Raw genomic sequence first — 17,596 nt, 5'->3', positions numbered from 1 at the left:
GGCTCATATCCTGGATCGCTTGGAAACGTTATTTTTCTTATATATTTATGCTTTCTATAGATGATGCATACCATTTCATAGCGATCGTCCATGATTTCTGGCTCTCAGATAGAGAATTTGTCCAAAAAAGAGAAAGTTAATTCTATCACTTTCTACCGCATTTGATTTATGGCACACATCCTGGATCGCCTGGAAATCTTATTTTTCTTATATATTTACGCTTTCTAAAGACGATGCATACCACTTCATAGCGATCGTCCATGATTTCTGGCTCTCAGATGGAGAATTTGTCCAAAAAAGAGAAAATCAATTCTAGCAGTTTCTACCGCATTTGATTTATCGCTCACATCCTGGATCGTCTGGAAATATTATTTTTCTTATATATTTATGCTTTCTATAGGTGATGCATACCATTTGATAGCGATCGTCCATGATTTCTGGCTCTCAGATGGAGAATTTGTCCAAAAAAGAGAAAATCAATTCTAGCACTTTCTACCGCATTTGATTTATCGCTCACATCCTGGATCGCTTGGAAACGTTATTTTTCTTATATATTTATGCTTTCTATAGATGATGCATACCATTTCATAGCGATCGTTTATGATTTCTGGCTCTCAGATAGAGAATTTGTCCAAAAAAGAGAAAGTTAATTCTATCACTTTCTACCGCATTTGATTTATGGCTCATATCCTGGATCGCTTGGAAACGTTATTTTTCTTATATATTTATGCTTTCTATAGATGATGCATACCATTTCATAGCGATCGTCCATGATTTCTGGCTCTCAGATAGAGAATTTGTCCAAAAAAGAGAAAGTTAATTCTATCACTTTCTACCGCATTTGATTTATGGCACACATCCTGGATCGCCTGGAAATCTTATTTTTCTTATATATTTACGCTTTCTAAAGACGATGCATACCACTTCATAGCGATCGTCCATGATTTCTGGCTCTCAGATGGAGAATTTGTCCAAAAAAGAGAAAATCAATTCTAGCAGTTTCTACCGCATTTGATTTATCGCTCACATCCTGGATCGTCTGGAAATATTATTTTTCTTATATATTTATGCTTTCTATAGGTGATGCATACCATTTGATAGCGATCGTCCATGATTTCTGGCTCTCAGATGGAGAATTTGTCCAAAAAAGAGAAAATCAATTCTAGCACTTTCTACCGCATTTGATTTATCGCTCACATCCTGGATCGCCTGGAAATGTTATTTTTCTTATATATTTAGGCTTTCTATAGACGATGCATACCACTTCATAGCGATCGTCCATGATTTCTGGCTCTCAGATGGAGAATTTGTCCAAAAAAGAGACAATCAATTCTATCACTTTCTACCGCATTTGATTTATGGCTCACATCCTGGATCGCCTGGAAATGTTATTTTTCTTATATATTTATGTTTTTTATAGACGATGCATACCACTTCATAGCGATCGTCCATGATTTCTGGCTCTCAGATGGAGAATTTGTCCAAAAAAGAGACAATCAATTCTATCACTTTCTACCGCATTTGATTTATGGCACACATCCTGGATCGCCTGGAAATGTTATTTTTCTTACATATTTATGCTTTCTATAGATGATGCATACCATTTCATAGCGATCGTCCATGATTTCTGGCTCTCAGATGGAGAATTTGTCCAAAAAAGAGAAAATCAATTCTATCACTTTCTACCGCATTTGATTTCTAACTTACGTCCTGGATCGCTTGGAAATCTTATTCTCCTCACACATTTATACGCTCCACAAACGATGAGCAACATTTAAGAGCGATCGTCTATGATTTATTGCTCAAAAAATCATTTTTTCTCTACCGCATTTAATTTCTTACTCTTACGCTTAGAACCTACCGTTTTCTAGAATGTTAAGCACTTTTAATTTTTTCCTGTAGATGTCCTGTAGCACAATGGACACCTCCAACAGACGCTACAGAAAATCGCCCAGCTCAATCATCTCTTCCGACTCAGACATCAGATTCACCAGAAGAAAACTGACGTCACAAACAAGATGCGGCTGTTGCATCATAGCGACGTTTCTGTTGTTTCTGTTGCTCGCTGCAGCCTCAGTCTACGTGGGCTGTAAGTTAATAATCACATATATATATTTCCTTATTAAAAAAAAACAACCTGCAACACGACACTGTTCTTCTATTCAGTACAGGAAACCGAATAGAATTCTATCGTTGACCTTGTCAGTGACACTCCTAATGCGAGAGAAAAAAAAACGCTATTGTTGCTCTAGATAGTAGTATTAATTTACCAGTAGAAGTGCGGGTAAAAGGTGATTTATTCGTTTTTAGACACGTACTTTTTACCCGAGACCCCCGGAGAGGAAACTTACCGGGGCAGTTTTAGGATAATCGAGGGCGACACGTTCTCGGCCGAATTGGCAGATCCCAGCACCACTAAGTTCAAAAACACTTCGAGAGATTACAGGGAAAGACTGAATTTGCTGTTTCGTAGAAGTCTGGTTAAACAGGGCTACAGGGGCAGCGAAGTATTAGCATTAGACGGGTAAGAACTCTTGGACTGGTTGCCTATCGTTCGTCAAGTAGGCAACTTGTTAAACATATTCAAACCCTGGCCCAGTCGGTAGGATATATAGTTAAATTAATTTTTGCAAGCAGAACCGAAGACAAGGATCTCATCATACATTTCGACATAAGAATCGACCCCAATTACGTCCAAACCGCTTCCGAGGACCTGGAAGCTATCATTGCCAAAGAAATCACCCTGGAGGGCTCGATATTATTCAAGAATCTCACCGTAGACTTGGGCAGTTTGGAGGTGCAACCCAGTGACGCCTTACCGCAGGTAAGCCTCCCTTTCTAATTAACCCCCTAAGCAATCAAAGCATCTGTGTGCTTCCCAGATGATGACGACGTCTACTTACCCCACGACAATTTTCTCGGACGCAGTGGTGACTTACCCCACGTATACCCCCAGGAGCTGTGCACCACTGGCACTGAAGTACTGTAGCAGTTTGGGGTATAACGTCACCACTTACCCCAATGTTTTCGGGCATAAGAGCCTCAAGGAAGTTAGGGATAACGTCATAAGTTTCCGGTAAGGGTTGATTTATACAAGAAATCCTTAATAATTTAGTTAAAATTTTTATTTATTGCATTAGGGAGTTGGTGGATGCCGAGTGCTACAGACACGCCTACGAGTTCGTTTGTCAACTGCTACAGCCGGGCTGTATAAGGGATAACGGGGAAGACAGGATGGTTTTGCCTTGCAGGAGTTTCTGTAGGGACTTTATGGGAGGGTGCGGGGAAAGACTGAACGATAAAGTGAGAAGTTTGATCGACTGCAGTAAGTTTCCGGAGTTCAGTAGTGGGGAGAGGTGTTATTCTAAGCCGGGTAAGATTTGGTTTTGTCATCAATCATTTTCAATCAGTCAATAATAATCCCTTTAGGAAAAAGTAATTGAGATTGCGTCGAGTTGTTTCCTGGTGCTGTTCATTTCCTTATCACGTGATTCATTTTTTTTATTTAATTATTTTCGTTTTCTTATCGGATGATCAGATTAGATGTGGTATATCGTTGTTGATTTAGCTTAGAGGCGAATATTGATTTACACGGTTTTTCAAGAGAGCACTTTAGGTTTTTTTCAGTTTTTATAAATCAATAACTAAGTGAGATTAAGAGCACTAGTTTTTGGAATCATATTGGAATATTTCATTATTTTTTAATAGCTAGTCAGTTATATAGGGTAACTGTACATGGAAACAAGAAATTTTTGAAAATATGATATACGTCACTCTATATAACATGTATGTACTCTGGTAAGGAGAAGTAAACAAAACCCTAAATAAAGATGGTTATATACTATGTACAAAACTTTATTATAAGATTAAATATCTATACTCCTTATGTCCGTGGAAAGATTCAAAAAAATTGTGGGTTATACTGTTTTTTATGTTTACTTGTCTTCAAAAAATATATTTAGCCATCACATATTTATATATAATTTTTTTAGCTAGTTTAGTTGATAATTATCAGTTTTGGCACTTAACCCAAGCAACACATCATATATTATTATGGTTAAAGTATATTCATTAAACTGTAGAATATACGTATACCATATACGATTCTGTGTACAAATAGGAGAAAATTTCAGCATTTAAAAAAATTGACACGAGTTCTCCATATCTAGTTTTTAGGCTCGATTACTACACCTCAAATATTTGATTCTGAAATTCTTTTTGAAAATCACTGTTTTTCGTTCATATTATCCAATCTAATAACGCTGTTTTTATATTAAATATGTATATATAGAATTATATTGAATTTAAATAAACAGTGTTATTAAATTAAATATTTCACGTATTTTTTATGCAGAAACATTGGTTTTCATCAAAACAACCTTTACCCCCCCACCCACCCCAAACATTTGCCCAGTAAGAAATTCCTTTCAAAAATCACTGTTTTTCGTAAATAATATTCAATCTATTAGCACTGTTTTTGTATTTATTAATATACATATATATATAATTATATATCAAATTTAAATAAACAAAACTGTGTTATTAGATTGTGTATTAAGGATTAAACCAGCTGTTATTAATGCGTATTATTTTAGAAAACAATGATTTTGAAACAAATTTCTTACTGGTAAGCTGTGCGGGGTGGGTGGGGGGGGTAAGGGTAACTTTAATGAAAAACGGTGTGTTTTTCTAGAAAATAATTACCTGGGAGAAAAATGCATTTTTAAGAAAATTTTAAGTGAGAATATACGTGTATAATATACGATTCTGTATACAAATAGAAAATTTCAGCATTTTTAATTTCAAAAATTGACAAAGGACTTACATATGTAGTTTTTATATTGGATTACTACACCTCAAATATTTGATGAAATTCTTCTGAAAATTACTGTTTTTCGTCCATATTATCTAATCTAAGAACGCTGTTTTTATATTAAATATTTATATATAAAATTTTATCTAATTTAAATAAACAGTGGTATTAAATTAAATATTGCACGTATATTTTGTGCAGAAACATTGTTTTTTATCAAAACAACCCTTCACCCCCCACCCACCCCAAACATTTGCCCAGTATTCTTTGGAAAAAATCACTTTTTTCATGCATAATATCCAATCTAATAGCACTGTTTTTGTATTAAATACCATAAATAAAATTAAATATATAGAGCATTTTTTAACAAAAAAACAACAAAAATTTATATTGTACTATATGAACCGCGATTTTCCTATGCTTCTATTAACTTATAGACACAAAAATTAAAAATATACCAAAGTATTAACCATTGTTATATTGATCTAAAATATCTTTACTTTATTGCTATATTAAAATTTTAAAATTTATCGATTAAGAAGACAATAATTTTCTTAAAGTGGTTTACCAAATTTCTCTCTATAATTGGGTTGTTTTTAGGTTAAACATATCTTAATTTTGACTTAATATCAAATGAGCGATTCTTACCAAATAATTTAAAAAATTATTAATAAAACATTTTAATTTAAAAAAAATATGAACAGAGCATGTTAAAATAGAGTAATTATCTGAATATTTTTATATTAGTAATACAAACATTAAACAATAAGAAGTTCACTTACAACTTGTACACAATTTACCAGTAAGAAATCTTTTTTTTCATCGTTATATTTAATCTAATTAGATATAACACAGTTTTTTTATTTGAATTTGATATAATTATTCATATGTATAGTAATAAATATTTAATACAAAAACAGTGCTATTAGATCGGATATTATGGACGAAAAACAGTGCTTTTTGAAAGTAATTTTTTACTGGGAAAATGTTTGGGGTGGGTGGAGGGGGGGGGTAAGGGTTGTTTTAATGAAAAACCATGTTTCTGCAAAAAATATAGTCCCTTGTCAATTTTTTTAAGTGTCGAAATTTTCTCCCATTTGTACACAGAATCGTATATTATATACGTATATTCTCACCTATAATTTTTCTATTATTTTTTATTTACCTACCATTTTCTAAAAAAGCATTTTTCTTTCAGGCAATTATTTTCTGGGAAAAACGTTTTTTACTAATGCTACCCTTAAACAACTTACAAAAAAGTGAATTTTCTGTAGTAGAGGAATTACATGAGGATGATTATAAACCGTAAAACTTTCAAGTTGAAAATTTGATTTTAAAAATAAAAATATATATTTCAGTTTAAAATATAATATTGCATTTGTAAATAATAATAATTTGCCTTTTACTGGCCATTATTTAACTTTAAAATATTGTATGGATTTGTAAATATAATTTTGTCTTTTATTTATTAAATAAATATTTTACTTTTGAATTAATTAACATTCAAAAAAATATAGCACAAACATGTAAGACATTTTACCAATGTAAATATTACTTTGCAAGAATATTTACATTGCAAGAATATTACATTAATATATTAAACTGCAAGAATATTTGTTTAGAATAAAAAAATATTTAATATCGCCGGTTTTTATACTTTGAGATTTTTTTAAAAATAGGGATATTAAATATCAATTTTTTATTTTGGCATAACTTTATTGAGATATTATAATCAGTTTAATATTCTTTAAAAAAAGTAAATTTTTTTCCCACCCCATACAACTTACCAGTAAGAAATTGTTTTGAATAATAAGAAATGCACTTACAACTTGTAAGTTACAAGCGAAAACCGGAACTTATTTCTTCCATTAACTTTGTTAATAACTGCCGAATTTTACCTAAACTTTATGCACTTTTGTCAAGTATGACAACACTGACACTAGACGGCAAAATTGACATAATTTAGAGTTTTTGCATAGCAATGTTTTGAAAATTACGTCATTTACTAAAGAGTTTTTTTTTTTTGGAAAATCGTTGGTCCTTAAAATATTCAATCACGCTAAAGTTGCTATTTTTATGAGATGAGATGACTGGTTTACAGGTTGTGTGGACGACCTAAAGTCCAAAGCGCACTCCCCCAGGATCTGCGATGGTACCATCGATTGTACAGACTTATCGGACGAGAAATCGTGCACGTACTGTTCACCCAATCAAATCCATTGCGGCATTGGTAGGACTTGCATACGAAAGGCCCAACAATGCGACGGGAGAGAGGACTGTCCGGATGGAAGTGACGAAAGGGCCTGTCGTAAGTAGTACTTCCTTGCGCCTGGAAAACTCTGGACTCATGGCCTCTTTTACAGTGACCCTTTTGCCCGCACAAGAAGAAACTGTGGAACAAGTTTCACCCCATGAAGTGATGTACCATCCAGAAGGATTTGTCACTTTCAAGGAAAAGGGTGAGGGAGGCAAACTGTGCACGGAGAATTTGAATAAAACTTTATCGGAAAATAAGACTGAGGACGTGCTGAGGACCGTGGCGGTTTCTTTATGCAAATCGCTCACTTACCAGTAAGTCCAGATTAAAAATTCAGCTTTTTTTCAGCTTTCACTTTTTTTAAGAATAGTTTTATCAATTAATTTGAATATTCTTAAAAGGGTTGTTATACTTAAGGAAAGGGTATTTTTTCCTTAACAATTTAATATCAGAACGTTTTCTGTACACTAAGAAGACACCGAGTTACAGTCAATTTTGTCGCCCAAGGTCCAACGGTCATCAATAACAAGTTTTAAGATTTTTATTCTTAATTGGACCTAACTTTGAAACTACTTAAAATATTCGCATACTTTTTTGACAGTAATAGAAACGGATCCCTGAGGTTGGATTTGAGGGTAAAAACGCGGTTCTAGGTTAAGGATTTTGGTCCTTAGAGCAGTTCTAGTTGGGGCACTTTGATATGTTTTTATGAAGTAATTGGCATTTTAATAATTTTAATATTTTTTTCAATTTTTTTTTTTAGACAGTTCTAAAATATTTTTCAGTAATTCTGGACCAATTTTCCATTTCTTCCAGGCAGTTGAAATAATTTTCAAAGTGCTTAGAGCTTCTGGGAACAACTTCCAAGCACTTGAGGTCAGTTTTGAGTTTTTCCAGGCAATTCAGTAGCCTGGAATACGGACTCTTGGAATACTATTTTCCAGAAAATGGAATAATATTTTCTAGGAAAATGGTGAAGTTCCCAATTTTCCCAAGCGATGGATGCCATTTTTAAACTGTTTTAAGGTCGTGGTAAAAAAGGTTGAAGCACTTGAGTTCGGTTTTCCAATTTTCTTTATTAGGTAGTTACGTTTATTTTCCTAATTATTCCAGGCAGTTGGACATACTTTTCCAGGCAGTTCAAATAGTTTTTCAATTGTTTCAAGATTCTAGAGAAATATTTTTCAGGTAGTTGAAGTCATTTTTCCAAACAATTGGATTAATTCCATTATTGCCATTCTCAAAATTTTCAAGTATCTGGAAAAAAGTTTCAGGCATTTAGGGTCACTATTTCATTTTTCCAGGCAAATGGGGTCATTTTTTCCAATGTTTCCAGGAAGTTGAAATTATTTTTACCGGTAGTCTAAAATAATTTCCAATTTCTTCCAGGTAGCTGGACTCCTTTTTCCAGGCAGTTGAAATAATTTTCAAATCTTCTGGGTAAAATTTCTAAGCTATAAGGGTCAGTTTCCCAATTTTTCCAGACAATTGAGCTTATTTTGCCAAGAAATCAATAACATTTTTGAAATTTCTTAAGTTCCTGAAAAATACATTTTTTTAGGCATGTAGGGTCGGTTTTCCATTTTTTTCCAGGCAATTATTTTCATTTTCCTGATTATTCCAGGCAATCAAATAATTTTCCCGATAGTTCTGGGCGAATTTTTCATTTATTCCAGGCAGTTGAATACACTTTTCCAGGCAGTTCAAATAGTTTTTCAATTGTTTCAAGATTCTAGAGAAATATTTTTCAGGTAGTTGAAGTCATTTTTCCAAACAATTGCATTAATGTCATTCTTGAAATTTTCAAGTATCTGGAAAAAAGTTTCAGGCATTTAGGGTCACTATTTCATTTTTCCATGCAAATGGGGTCATTTTTTCCAATGTTTTCAGGCAGTTGCAATTATTTTTACCGGTAGTCTAAAATAATTTCCAATTTCTTCCAGGTAGCTGGACTCCCTTTTCCAGGCAGTTGACATAATTTTCAAATCTTCTGGATAAAATTTCTAAGCTATAAGGGTCAGTTTCTCAATTTTTCCAGACAATTGAGGTTATTTTCCCAAGAAATTAATACCATTTTTAAAATTTATTAAGTTTCTGAAAAATACATTTTTTTAGGCATGTAATGTCGGTTTTCCATTTTTTTCCAGGCAATTATTTCCATTTTCCTGATTATTCCAGGCAATCAAATAATTTTCCCGATAGTTCTAGACGAATTTTTCATTTATTCCAGGCAGTTGGACACACTTTTCCAGGCAGTTCAAATAGTTTTTCAATTTTGTCAAGATTCTAGAGAAATATTTTTCAGGTAGTTGAAGTCATTTTTCCAAACAATTGGATTAATGTCATTCTTGAAATTTTCAAGTATCTGGAAAAAAGTTTCAGGCATTTAGGGTCAGTATTTCATTTTTTCCAGGCAAATGGGGTAATTTTTTCCAATGTTTCCAGGCAGTTGAATTTATTTTTACCGGTAGTCTAAAATAATTTCCTATTTCTTCCAGGTAGCTGGACTCCCTTTTCCAGGCAGTTGAAATAATTTTCAAATCATCTGAATAAAATTTCTAAGCTATAAGGGTCAGTTTCCCAATTTTTCCAGACAATTGAGGTTATTTTCCCAAGAAATTAATAACATTTTTGAAATTTATTAAGTTCCTGAAAAATACATTTTTTTAGGCATGTAGGGTCGGTTTTAAATTTTTTTTCCAGGCAATTATCTCCATTTTCCTGATTATTCCAGGCAATCAAATAATTTTCCCGATAGTTCTGGACGAATTTTTCATTTATTCCAGGCAAATCGGTTCATTTTTTCCAATGTTTCCAGGCAATTGAAATTATTTTTACCGGTAGTCTAAAATAATTGCCTATTTCTTCCAGGTAGCTGGACTCCCTTTTCCAGGCAGTTGACATAATTTTTAAAATGTTTCAATCCTCTGGATAAAATTTCCAAGCATTAAGAATCAGTTTTCCAATTTTTCCAGACAATTGAGGTTATTTTTTCCAAGAAATTAATAACATTTTTAAAATTTATTAAGCTTCTGAAAAATACATTTTAGGCATGTAGGGTCGGTTTTCCATTTTTTTCCAGGCAATTATCTCCATTTTCCTGATTATTCCAGGCAATCAAATAATTTTCCCGATAGTTCTGGACGAATTTTTTTTTTATTCCAGGCACTTAAATACACTTTTCCAGGCAGTTCAAATGTTTCAAGATTCTAAAACAATTTTTTTCCGGTTGTTAAATTAATTTTTTCCAGGCGATTAATACCATTTTTGTAATAATCTGGAAAAAAGTTCCAGGTATTTAGAGTCAATTTTCCATTTGTTTTCCAGGCAATTGGGGTCATTTCATCAACTTTTTTAATTAGTTCAAATAATTTAATCAGCAACTTTGGATTAATTTTTTTCAGTTATAGTTGCAGTTGGGGTCGACTTTCCAATTTTTCCAGGCTGTTCAAATAATTTTCTTATTTTTTTGTAGGCAATTGGGGTCACTATTGAAGGTTTTTCAGGCAATCTGGACCATTTTCTCAATGTTTACGGTAGTTAAAAAAAATCAATTTTCTTCCAAGCAGTTCAGCTCTCTTTTCCAGGCAAATTAGGTAATATTTAAAACGTTTTAGGTTTCTGGAATTAACATTTCAGGCAAATGGGGTCAGTTGGCGACCATTTTCCTAATTTTTCCAGGCAGTAAATAATTTTTCCGCCAGTTCTACGGTAATTTTTAATTTTTTTCCAGGCAATTGAATAAGTTTCAGGCTTCTGGAAATAATTTGCCGAGCAAATGGGGTCGGTCGGTACCCCAGTTAGGGTCATTTCTCCAAGTTTTCCCCAAAAGTTTGGATTAATTTTTTCCCGTAGTTTTGAGTAATTTTCCATTTCTTCCAGGCAGTTGGGCTCCAAGGGCCACTAAATTTAAGGTTTTGAGAACCATATTGAAATAACATGATTTTTATTTTTAGTCGGACATTTTGGGGCATAACTTTGGAACTGATTAAAATATTTGCATACTTTTTTCACAGTAATATAAAGAGATCCCTGAGGATGGATTTGAGGGCAAAAACGTGGTTTTGGGTTAAAAATTTCAGTAATTAGAGCCGTTTTGGTTGAGGCATGTTTTTTTACAAATTTTCTTGCCAAACCCTCACTTTATTAATAATTTTTTCACAAACTAATTGGAATATTTTTAAAATGTTATGAGGCAAAGAAAGTCTATTTAATTCTTAATATTTTCATATGCGAACATTTTTTGTACCTCAAAAACTCTTTGAGTTAGAGGTGATTTAGTCCAAAAAGGTCCAAGAGCCAGCGAAGTTTTAGAATGAAAATTGCAATAACTAGATTTTTAGGCATTAGCGCACATTATTGGGAATAACTTTGGAACTAAATGACATATTTTAATAATTTTTTCACACTAATACTTACAACTTCCTGAGGATGAATTTGAAGGTAGAAACTTGGTTTTGGGTTAAAAATTTCAGTAGTTAGAGCCGTTTTGGTTGAGGCATGTTTTTTTACAAATTTTCTTGTCAAACCCTCACTTTATTAACAATTTTTTGACAAACTAATTGGAATATTTTTAAAATGTTATGAGGCAAAGAAAGTCTATTTAATTCTTAATATTTTCATATGCGAACATTTTTTGTACCTCAAAAACTCTTTGAGTTAGAGGTGATTTAGTTCAAAAAGGTCCAAGAGCCAGCGAATTTGAGGTTTTTAAACGAAAATTGCAATAACTAGATTTGTATACATTAGCGCACATTATTGGTTATAACTTTGGAACTAATTGACATATTTTAATAGTTTTTTCACATTAATATTAACAACTTCCTGAGGATGAATTTGAGGGTAGAAACTTGGTTTTGGGTTAAAAATTTGGGTAGTTATGGCATTTTTGGTAGGGACATTTTTTTTGCTAATTTTCTTGGAAAATATTCCCTTTTTTTAACAATATTTTTACGAACCAATTGGACTACTCTTAAAATACTCTTTTGAGCAAAGAAAGGTTATTTAAATTTCAACAATTTCATATGCGAACTGAAAACCCTCTGACCTAGAGGCCTGGAAAGCCTGGAAACCCTGGAAAAAAATTACAAACAATTGAACACCAATTATCCAATCAAAACATTACAGAGACATGCAGTCCTATCAAGTGATCAAAGACCCGCACCCCAACACCTCTTACGTCAGAATCAAAGACCCTTTTGCAGACGACATCACCTTCCTAAAAAGCAAATGTCCCAGCAAGCAGGTGCTGAAAGTCTCTTGTGACCAACTCGGTCAGTACTTAATACTTACTTACCATTAAACACATTACTGAATATATCTTGGTAGAATGCGGTATCCAGAGCACCCACTCGAAGACCACCAGGATGCTCCAGAAAATGGCCTCGCACGGAGATTGGCCCTGGCACGTGGCCCTTTTCAAAAACGACGTCCATTTATGCGACGGCATTTTGTTATCCAGCCATTGGTTGGCCACGAGCACGTCCTGCTTCCAAGGACAACCGAGGGCCGAGTGGACCGCCCGATTTGGGGTCGTCAGACTTTCCAGCGACTCCCCTTGGGAGCAAGAGAGACGGATTATCGGAATGGTTGGTTGTCATAATCAAATAATCAAAGTGTTTATGGTTTCTTTTTCTTAGTTGAAGTCACCGGTAGAGGGTAGCACGGTGTCGTTGATACGTCTGGAGCAGCCGGTGCATTTCAACGATTTCGTACGTCCGGTGTGTCTTCCTGAGAAGAATCTCGTTCTAACTGGAGCAATGCAGTGTAACACTTTAGGGTGGGCGAGGAATAGGGAGCAGTTGCAACGCGTCCAAGTTAAAATCACCGATAAAGATAAATGCGAGAACGTGAGCATTTCGAGCGTTAATAGCGTTTGTACGGAGACGATACATGGACAGAACGATTGTGGGGTGAGACTACTGGACTTTTACCATAATTTAAGTACTAATTTCTGTTTTATAGGAAGAAGAGTTCGCTGGTAGCTCGATGGTTTGCAGGACAACCAATACGGACCAATGGACTCTGGTTGGGGTGACGAACTGGCGAATTGCTTGTGGCAAAAACGGCATGGAGAGACCGAGGGTGTACGATTTGATCGCCTCAAACGTGGAATGGATCCGAGAAACCATTAATAGTGTAAATAGTACGTGAACAATTTTGCTGATGGATAAAGTGCCAAATATGTACGAAGGACCGAAATAGTGTAAAATAGTGTTAGGTTTTTTTTTTGTAAAGTTGTAATAAAGTCTATTGTTAATATTTTATTTTATATCGAAGTGTATTGGGTCATGTCCAATTGGTCCTAAGACTACTTGAAAAATTAGCTGACTGGCTTGAGATATTTTGTTGATTTGAGTAGAGTTTGGAGGCGTCCGGTATGCAATTATTACATTTCTAGGTTAAGAATTTTGGCAGTTAGAGCAGTTTTGGCTGGAAAAGTTTTTTTTTTTAATTTACTAAGCAAAGTGTCCCTTTTTTTTGCAAATATTTTTATGAAATAATTTGATATTCTTAAAAGATTTCCAGGCAAAAAAAGGGTATTCAATTCCAAATATTTTCATATATGAACGTTTTTTATACCTCAAAAACTCTTTGATCTAGAGGCAATTTGATCCATCAAGGTCCAAGAGCCACCGAATTTGAGGTTTTGGAACGAATATTACAATAACTAGATTTTTATTTATTAGCGGACATTCTTAGGCATAACTTTGAAGCCGTTTAAAAAATTTTCACACCTTTTTCACGATAATATTGAGGGCTTCCTGAGGATGACTTTCAGTATAAAAACGTGGATTCTAGGTTACAAATTTCAGTAGTTATAGCAGTTTTAGTTGAGGCATGTTTTTTTACTCATTTTCACGGCAAACGTTCACTTCTTGGACAATTTTTTCACGAACCAATTAGAATTGTCTTAAAAGGTGTTCAGGCAAAGAAAGGGTATTCATTTCCAAATATTTTGATATACGAACGTTCTTTGTACCTCAAAAACTCTTTGATCTAGAGGCAATTTGATCCATCAAGGTCCAAGAGCCACCGAATTTGAGGTTTTGGAACGAATATTACAATAACTAGATTTTTATTTATTAGCGGACATTCTTAGGCATAACTTTGGAGCCGTTTAAAAAATTTTCACACCTTTTTCACGATAATATTGAGGGCTTCCTGAGGATGACTTTCAGTATAAAAACGTGGATTCTAGGTTACAAATTTCAGTAGCTATAGCAGTTTTGGTTGAGGCATGTTTTTTTACTCTTTTTCACGGCAAACGTTCACTTCTTGGACAATTTTTTCACGAACCAATTAGAATTGTCTTAAAAGGTGTTCAGGCAAAGAAAGGGTATTCATTTCCAAATATTTTGATATACGAACGTTCTTTGTACCTCAAAAACTCTTTGATCTAGAGGCAATTTGGTCCATCAAGGTCCAAGAGCCACCGAATTTGAGGTTTTGGAACGAATATTACAATAACTAGATTTTTATTTATTAGCGGACATTCTTAGGTACAACTTTGGAACCGTTTAAAATATTTTCACACCTTTTTCACGATAATATTGAGGGCTTCCTGAGGATGACTTTCAGTATAAAAACGTGGATTCTAGGTTACAAATTTCAGTAGTTATAGCAGTTTTGGTTGAGGCATGTTTTTTTACTCATTTTCACGGCAAACGTTCACTTCTTGGACAATTTTTTTACGAACCGGTTAGAATTTTCTTAAATGGTTTTCAGGCAAAGAAAGGGTATTTATTTCCAAATATTTTGATATACAAACGTTTTTTGTACCTCAAAAACTTTTTGATCTAGAGGCAATTTGGTCCATCGAAGTCCAAGAGCCATCGAATTTGAGGTTTTGGAACGAATATTGTAAGAAATAAATTTTTATTTATTAGCGGACATTCTTAGGCATAACTTTGGAACCGTTTAAAATATTTTCACACTTTTTTCACAATAATATTGAGGACTTCCTGAGGATGACATTCAGTATAAAAACGTGGTTCTAGGTTACAAATTTTAGTAGTTATGGCAGTTTTGGTTGAGGCATGTTTTTTTACTCATTTTCACGGCAAACGTTCACTTCTTGGACAATTTTTTCACGAACCAGTTAGAATTTTTTTAAAAGGTTTTCAAATAAAGAAAGGGTATTCATTTCCAAATATTTTGATATACGAACGTTCTTTATACCTCAAAAACTCTTTGATCTAGAGGCAATTTGGCTCACCAAGGTCCAGGAGCCATCGAATTCGAGGTTTTAGAACAAATATTACAATTACTAGATTTTTATTTATTAGCGGACATTCTTGGGCATAACTTTGGAACCGTTTAAAATATGTTCACACTTTTTTCACAGTAATATTGAGGACTTCCTGAGGATGACTTTCAGTATAGAAACGTGGTTCTAGGTTACAAACTTCAGTAGTTATAGCAGTTTTGGTTGAGGCATGTTTTTTTACTAATTTTCTCGACAAACGTTCACTTCTTGGACAATTTTTTCACGAACCAATTAGAGTTTTCTTAAAAAATTTTGAGGCAAAGAAAGAGTATTCATTTCCAAATATTTTGATATACGAACGTTTTTTGTACCTCAAAAACTGTTTGATCTAGAGGCCATTTGGTCCATCAAGGTCCAAGAGCCATCGAATTTGAGGTTTTGGGACGAATATTACAATTATTACATTTTTATTTATTAGCAGACATTCTTAGGCATAACTTTGGAACCGTTTAAAATATATTCACACTTTTTTCACAATAATATTGAGGACTTCCTGAGGATGACTTTCAGTATAGAAACGTGGTTCTAGGTTACAAATTTCAGTAGTTATAGCAGTTTTGGTTGAGGCATGTTTTTTTACTCATTTTCACGGCAAACGTTCACTTCTTGGACAATTTTTTCACGAACCAATTAGAATTTTCTTAAAAGGTTTTTAGGTAAAGAAAGGGTATTCATTTCCCAATATTTTAATATACGAACGTTCTTTATACCTTAAAAACTCTTTAATCTAGAGGCAATTTGGCTCACCAAGGTCCAGGAGCCATCGAATTCGAGGTTTTAGAACAAATATTACAATTACTAGATTTTTATTTATTAGCGGACATTCTTGGGCATAACTTTGGAACCGTTTAAAATATTTTCGCATCTTTTTCACAATAACATTGAGGACTTCCTGAGGATGACTTTCAGTATAGAAACGTGGTTCTAGGTTACAAACTTCAGTAGTTATATGAGTTTTGGTTGAGGCATGTTTTTTTACTCATTTTCTCGACAAACGTTCACTTCTTGGACAATTTTTTCACGAACCAGTTAGAATTTTCTTAAAAGGTTTTTAGATAAAGAAAGGGTATTCATTTCCAAATATTTTGATATACGAACGTTCTTTGTACCTAAAAAGCTCTTTGATCTAGAGGCAATTTGGTCCATCAAGGTCCAAGAGCCATCGAATTTGAGGTTTTGGAACAAATATTACAATAACTAGATTTTTATTTATTAGCGGACATTCTTGGGCATAACTTTGGAACCGTTTAAAATATTTTCACACCTTTTTCACAATAATATTGAGGACTCCCTGAAGATGACTTTCAGTATAGAAACGTGGTTCAAGGTTACAAATTTTAGTAGTTATAGCAGTTTTGGTTGAGGCATGTTTTTTTACTCATTTTCACGGCAAACGTACACTTCTTGGTCAATTTTTTCACGAACCAATTAGAGTTTTCTTAAAAGGTTTTCAGGTAAAGAAAGGGTATTCATTTCCAAATATTTTCATATACGAACGTTCTTTATACCTCAAAAACTCTTTGATCTAGAGGCAATTTGGCTCACCAAGGTCCAGGAGCCATCGAATTCGAGGTTTTAGAACAAATATTACAATTACTAGATTTTTATTTATTAGCGGACATTCTTGGGCATAACTTTGGAACCGTTTAAAATATTTTCACACCTTTTTCACAATAATATTGAGGACTCCCTGAGGATGACATTCAGTATAAAAACGTGGTTCTAGGTTACAAATTTTAGTAGTTATGACAGTTTTGGTTGAGGCATGTTTTTTTACTCATTTTCACGGCAAACGTTTACTTCTTGGACAATTTTTTCACGAACCAATTAGAATTTTTTTAAAAGGTTTTCAGATAAAGAAAGGGTATTCAATTCCAAATATTTTGATATACGAATGTTCTTTGTACCTCAAAAACTCTTTGATTTAGAGGCAATTTGGTCCATTGAGGTCCAAGAGCCATCGAATTTGAGGTTTTGGGTGAATATTGCAATAACTAGACATTTATGAGCATAACTCTGGAACCACTTGAAATATATTGACAATTTTTTCATATTAATATTCAGGACTTCCTGAAGATGAATTAATGGACAGAAACATGGTTACTAGTTGGGGCATCTCAAATTTTCACTTTTCCTGAGAACGTTCTCAAACTACTCAGATTCAAGCTGAATTTATATGCGTTGAATAGTTCCAAACATAACCTATTCAATGAGTAAAACAAAGATGGGTATAAGAAATTCTAATACTTCCATCAAG

At 33.6% G+C, this 17,596-nt stretch overlaps 1 protein-coding gene across 1 annotated transcript in view; it reads left to right on the top strand.

Moving 5' to 3' along the window:
* Window positions 1–13,341, top strand: part of LOC126746243 (atrial natriuretic peptide-converting enzyme-like) — a 36,136-nt gene extending 22,795 nt beyond the window's left edge. The window contains exons 3-13 of the mRNA XM_050454401.1: window positions 1,903–2,089; window positions 2,311–2,524; window positions 2,638–2,824; window positions 2,883–3,076; window positions 3,141–3,373; window positions 6,915–7,121; window positions 7,177–7,384; window positions 12,198–12,343; window positions 12,399–12,658; window positions 12,710–12,982; window positions 13,035–13,341. Of these exons, the coding sequence (XP_050310358.1) occupies window positions 1,903–2,089; window positions 2,311–2,524; window positions 2,638–2,824; window positions 2,883–3,076; window positions 3,141–3,373; window positions 6,915–7,121; window positions 7,177–7,384; window positions 12,198–12,343; window positions 12,399–12,658; window positions 12,710–12,982; window positions 13,035–13,223 (2,298 nt within the window). The 3' untranslated portion in view covers window positions 13,224–13,341. The remainder of the gene's footprint in view (window positions 1–1,902; window positions 2,090–2,310; window positions 2,525–2,637; window positions 2,825–2,882; window positions 3,077–3,140; window positions 3,374–6,914; window positions 7,122–7,176; window positions 7,385–12,197; window positions 12,344–12,398; window positions 12,659–12,709; window positions 12,983–13,034) is intronic.
* The last annotated feature ends 4,255 nt before the right edge of the window (window positions 13,342–17,596 follow it).

This window comes from Anthonomus grandis, chromosome 17 (genome assembly GCF_022605725.1).
Source record: "Anthonomus grandis grandis chromosome 17, icAntGran1.3, whole genome shotgun sequence".
NCBI classification, from domain to species: domain Eukaryota; kingdom Metazoa; phylum Arthropoda; class Insecta; order Coleoptera; family Curculionidae; genus Anthonomus; species Anthonomus grandis.
Note: the sequence above shows the minus strand (reverse complement) of the source record. Positions and strands in the feature narration are given on the sequence as shown.